The sequence below is a fragment of the Sprattus sprattus genome (assembly GCF_963457725.1).
Source record: "Sprattus sprattus genome assembly, chromosome: 4".
Lineage (NCBI taxonomy): Eukaryota > Metazoa > Chordata > Actinopteri > Clupeiformes > Clupeidae > Sprattus > Sprattus sprattus.
The window spans coordinates 32047610-32053315 of record NC_137923.1 but is presented as its reverse complement, the minus strand read 5'-3'; the positions used below and the strand labels follow the sequence as shown (position 1 = coordinate 32053315).

Below are 5706 nucleotides of genomic sequence, written 5' to 3'. Positions count from 1 at the left end.
TAAACCCTGTGGTTTGTGAGTGAAATTGCTTCACTTTCAGCCTTGTGCTGGGAGTGAGCCCGACTGCAATTTTAGTTTGTCTAATAAATATACTTATATGCAGCTCCAGAGTCCTGAAGTAACTAGGGTGAATGTTCACCTAACACATACCAATACAGAAACGTTGTGGGTGTCTGAATAAACTGGCTCTATGAATCATGTGTGTTGAAAAAGACTTTAATGGACTCTATCAAGCAATGGCATTGTTTGTTTATCCCACAATGTCAAAATAAAAGTGCTTACTAGCAAGTTGTTACTACACAGAAATTGCCGTATCACAATTTAAACAACATGATTCTGGCCCAACTCACAGAACATAACAGGTCTAAATAAAACTGCTGGGTTAGAACATGTTTACAAATAACCAATGAATGAACTCTGCTGCCTGGAGAAGGGCAATATCAGGAATGTTCACTGAAGCACCGCCCTCAGCATTTGGCCTTTTTGCCATAGTTGTCAACGATTTCCGTAGTGATGCTTTCATCTTCTTCCACGTCAGCTATAACCTTCTTGCCAACCAGCTGGAAGATGTCTTCTGGTGGCGCCCCTTTTGGTTCAGCCACTTTCACCGTCATCATGTCCAGGGTTAGCTTTGTGTCCTTTGGAATGGCAGTTTTTGCCACAACAGACTTGCCAAGCTGCAACAGAGTGTGTGTGTTACTTACTTTACTGTGTAGCACACCAAATGTAATACGCATGCACGAAGTCAGCCTAATATTCAACCTCCAACTATCCAGCAACCACTTTTCTGAGTGAGGAATAACTGTGAACTGTTATGATTAAGTGGAGCTGGCAGTCACTTGTATGACAATATCACATTTTGTAATGCCTGGGCAATCCTTCACAACAGTACCAGTCAAAAGTTTGGACACACCTTTCATTTTTTGAAGAAGTGATTTCTTAACTTTTATTATTTTCTACATTGTAGATTAATACTGAAGACATTTAAACTACAAAAGAACCCATATGGAATGATGTACTAAACAAAAAAAGTTTCGTATTTTCAAGAAAATAATAAAAGTAAAGAAAAAACTTGGTGTGTCCAAACTTTTAACTGGTAGGATGACTACCTGCCATCCTACCAAAGCACACTGAAGAGGCAGAGCATAGACACCCACCTTATCGTGGCATGGCACCTCACAGGGCAGCATCCGTTTCACGCCTGTGCCCAGTGCCCTCTCCACAGTGCGGATGGAGCGCACCAGCTCAGCCAGCTCGTTGAAGTCCAGAGAGGCTTCATGGTCACTGCCCTTCCAGGTCTTGTCCAGGGTGACGTGGCGCTCAACCACCTTTGCTCCAAGTGCCACTGCCGCCAAACTAATGCTGATTCCTGACTCGTGACCTGAGTATCCAATGGGAATGTCTGGGAACTCCTTCTGGTACTCCTGTGATTGCAACACATTTTTTTTATATGTACAACTGTACAATTCACCATTTATACTGCAGAATGAATGCCTTTTACGGTGATACATACCATAAGTCAGAGTCTAGGGGAGCTAATGCAGTATAATAGTGAATACCCAGTCTACATTACTTTATGTTAAACTTCAGATGAAGAGTGTCTCACAGTGATGACCCGCAGGTTAACATCCTCAGCCTCCAGAGGATAGGCACTGGTACACTGCAGAATGCAAAAGTTCTGGTTGTGCTTCTTCACTGTTTGGTAGACAGTCCTCATGGTCTCCATAGACTGCATTCCACTGGACACCACCATTGGCCTCCCTGTTATGAGAAGAGAAAAATTTAAGAATTAACAAGATCTTATGAACCATAACAGCAAAAAGAATGCATCAACTCCATGGAAGTAAACTATACAGAAACAGTTCTCTATGTGATGGTATATTCAGTTATGAATGAAATTGACTGGAGTGAAAACATGCATATATTTAGAGGAGATATTACAGGTCCTATAAGTTATATTGTAATTTGGCGATGGAATTTACTCCTCAACAGTTACACGAATCTAACAAGATCCTCACCTTTTTTTGCAGTCTTTTCTAGGTAGGGAAAGTTATTGGTATCTCCAGAACCAACTTTGAAAAAAGGAACCTCCAACTCGTGGAGGAATTCTACAGCCATCTGAGAGGAGGCAACACCATTTTCTTCTTAGTATTTTTACAAGATATTCATGGGGTGGCAGAATACAGCATGTGCAAATAAATAGGAATAAAGTACAGGTCAGCATGTGGAGGAAGCTTAATCAATGCTGCAGAGCTGTTCAGACACATACGAGGAAGTGACACACATGCAGGGGCGGATCTAGCCATTTTGGGGCCCTAGGCAAAATATAGACATGGGGCCCTCATTTTTGAAACACGTACACAAAACAAATAACCATCCCAATACTCTTAGAATCGCAATAAACCCATAGTGCACTGCCACTCAACTCTCCACAGTAAAATCAGTTTCAGATTTCTCCAGCCTTTGCCAAAATGACATGTTTATTACTCGAGTAGAGAGAGAGAGAGAGAGAGAGAGAGAGAGAGAGAGAGAGAGAGAAAGTGTGAGAGAGAGAGAGATTAGAATTTCCATTCTCTGCCAGAGATACAAAATGATCTTGCACTAACAGAACTAAAATACAAAATGGATATGAGTCTATGAAAACCACCATTTACATTTAAACAGGACCAATGAAAAGATTTTGTGTGTGGACAGGAATAACAGTGGCTGTGTGTGTGAGTGAGAGACAGGCAAAGCAGTGGTTCAGTGTGAGTGAGTGACAGGAGAGAGAGAGAGAGAGATAGAGAGAGAGAGAGACAGAGGGGGGGGGGGGGGGGTGTTTAGGTGTGCACATGATCCCTCATCACAGGGTCAAACTGAGCCATCAGCTGAACTTGGCCTAAGAAATTCCCATTGCCATGCTCATACAGCTTCTCTGAATGGCCAAGTGTGTAATAATGGCGATCAGACGTTTCAAGATCTCTCTCCGTTTGTTTACTTCGTTCACAAACAGCTCTTGATTTACATGATCTATGGCTTTACCTGTTTGGAGCTGTTGCTGAAGCGTTCGCCAAACAGCCATATTTGCGAGGTGATCAGCAGACTTCTCGTGTTCTTTTAGGAAGGCTGATACATTGATGTCAATTTCGGCAGTGTATCTGCAATTATTTTCTTCTCAGCACATTTCTTTCGTTTAGCACAACCACTATCATAATCCCGCTTCATTTTCACCGAGTCGCATACAGATCTCTCTGCTTTGGTTTGAAGTAACGTTATTTCGCGCTGCGCGCGTTACTACGTCATCATATTCTGGACTAGTCCAATGCACAATGGAGGGGGGCATGTGTGCTGGAAAATGATTATTTAGGCATTAGTTCGGCGTTATGTTGATATTTTTGTTATTTTTTTTCTACTAAAAATGTTTTTTTTTTTTTTTTTACTTTACATAAGTAATGGCTGGGGGGGTCAGATTTGGGGGCCCCTAATAAAGACAGATTTGGTTGCGGCCCTAGGCACTTGCCTAGGTTTGCCTAATGGAAGATCCGCCACTGCACACATGAGAGGGACCAACCATGCCAACGGATACATAGAGACTTTACCTCGTCCATGCCTGATGCAGTGAAAAAGATGCCAACTTCCTTGGCATACTTCTGCAGCTCTCTGTATTGTTCATGACTGAATTCGAGGTAACGCTTGTGTTCCCCATAAGTCTTTCCCCATGACTGTTTGGAGGTGTAGGGGCGTTCCAGGGCACGTTTATTGAACTTGAATTCAAGCTCACTCTTTTGAAACTTGGCACAGTCTGCTCCAGATTCCTACCAAATGAAACAAGGACATTCCATTAAACCAATTAATACTTTAAAGGTTTAACATACACATACAATGTTCTGTCAAATAGGGCAATCATAACTTTACTGGAAAGGTGCCAAAACAGACAGTTACACAGTTTGCACATTTTGAAAAGGAGTAATTTATATCTTAAGTAGAAGTTAAATCTTAAAGGCTTCCTCCATTAATAATCGGGCACTTATGTAGACACCGTCAATCAGCTAAATTGCATGTTCACACAAATGCCTAGGGTACTGGGGAATACGGCCGTATCCTTCCATTTTATGAGCGCCGCCACTTAACTAACCCTGGGGCTTGGACATTCTCAACAGCCAGAACAGCAAAATGTAATTTTTACTTCGTTAACTAATCCATGCAGATTAACGTTAACACTTCAAATTAAATATGCTGACAACGTTCAGAAACACCATCGGATATATTCGTGTTGTTGTACCTTAGACAGTTTGATCATTTTCTTTGCGATTTCAATATCTCCTTGATGATTTTGTCCGATTTCTGCAATGATGAAGCAGGGATGGTTACCCCCGATCATTCTTCCCGGACAAATCTCGAATTTAAGAGGCATCTTGCAGCAAATGCGTAGTAAGAAACGAATGCAACACTTAACTTCTCTCACAATTTGCGATACTGTTGGCACAGAAAAATGACTGAAGGTTTATTTCAGTTCCAAGACACGCTCAAGCACGGCGATTCACACTTCCGGGTTGGTTTACGCCAGGTCCCACGTACACGCGCGCCCATAGTTTCCAAAATAAAGGTCTCTAGTAGACTTTAATTTAAGTGTACATGCACACTTACAAATGTTTTTGAGGTCTTAAAATCCAAGCTTGCAGAGAAGATCGTGATGACACGAATCGTCAGGGAATTAAATTCATAGTGCCTTAAAACAGCTTAGTGCCAAGGCATTAAAACAATTTTACGATAACAATTTATTAACATTTATATATTATATACTTTAACTTCAAACTGTGTTGTACTGCCTAAATAACATTTATACTAACCTAGTTGCTACTGCATGATTCACACTCTGCTCAAAGTGATCATAATTCTGTGAACCTGTGGGATAACGTTAATTTCTCATAATGCTCTGAAAATGGTGGCTGTAAAGCACAGCTCATTTATTGTGACAGAAAATACATGACTGGGCATTTAAACCTGTTCTGTGTAGTAGGCTACAGCCTCAAGGCTTTGTTTCCATTTAGTTTATAAGGTGTTTACGGGTTTGTTAGTTGCCTTCCAAACCTGTTGTTTCAAATGTTAATGTGCATAGGTAATAATTTAACAGTGTGGTGTGTGCAAAAATGTGGACACCCTACAAAGTCAGAACTTAGCATCACTCCTTTGAGAGATATCAAAGCTTGCACATGTTATTGTTGCTAGTTAAGAGTGCCTTTATTCTTGAATTATACACTTTTATCCACCCCTCCTTGAAGATCACATGAATGTTCCCTGCTTTGGATCATGGTCCCTCTGAAGAAGCCTATGTCTTTAAGGCTTCACTTTGTTGACTGCATGCCAAAATTTGCTTCCAAAATTTGATGAAAATGCCTCTTCGCTCAATTGGATACCTAGAACCAATCAGAGCGACGTAGTATGACCATCTGATACATTCAAATTTTACCGTATCCCGTAGGAAGGACGGCAAAACATCTTTTCGATCGACAAATGCCTTGATCACGTTTCTCTATTCCTATTTCAAAACTGATGCGCTGTCAATATCTGTGTGATATGCGTGCTCACGTTATACGTATTAGCAGCGAGGCTAGCTAGCTACTATGTGTTTCAATGGATTTTTGGTCTAAGCGTTAGCATTAACCTAACAATAATGGCCTTGAGTTTCAGTTAAGACCTTCAATACTCTGCAACATTCACAACTAA

At 41.0% G+C, this 5706-nt stretch overlaps 1 protein-coding gene across 1 annotated transcript; it reads right to left on the bottom strand.

Moving 5' to 3' along the window:
* Nucleotides 1–200: 200 nt before the first annotated feature.
* Nucleotides 201–4492, bottom strand: nansa (N-acetylneuraminic acid synthase a). Its single transcript, XM_080838017.1, has 6 exons — nucleotides 4262–4492; nucleotides 3579–3794; nucleotides 2019–2118; nucleotides 1607–1761; nucleotides 1158–1424; nucleotides 201–677 (listed from the first exon to the last, which is right to left on the bottom strand). Exons 1-6 carry the CDS (start codon nucleotides 4391–4393, stop codon nucleotides 468–470), a joined length of 1080 nt encoding a protein of 359 aa, XP_080694143.1. The 5' UTR covers nucleotides 4394–4492; the 3' UTR covers nucleotides 201–467.
* Nucleotides 4493–5706: the final 1214 nt, after the last annotated feature.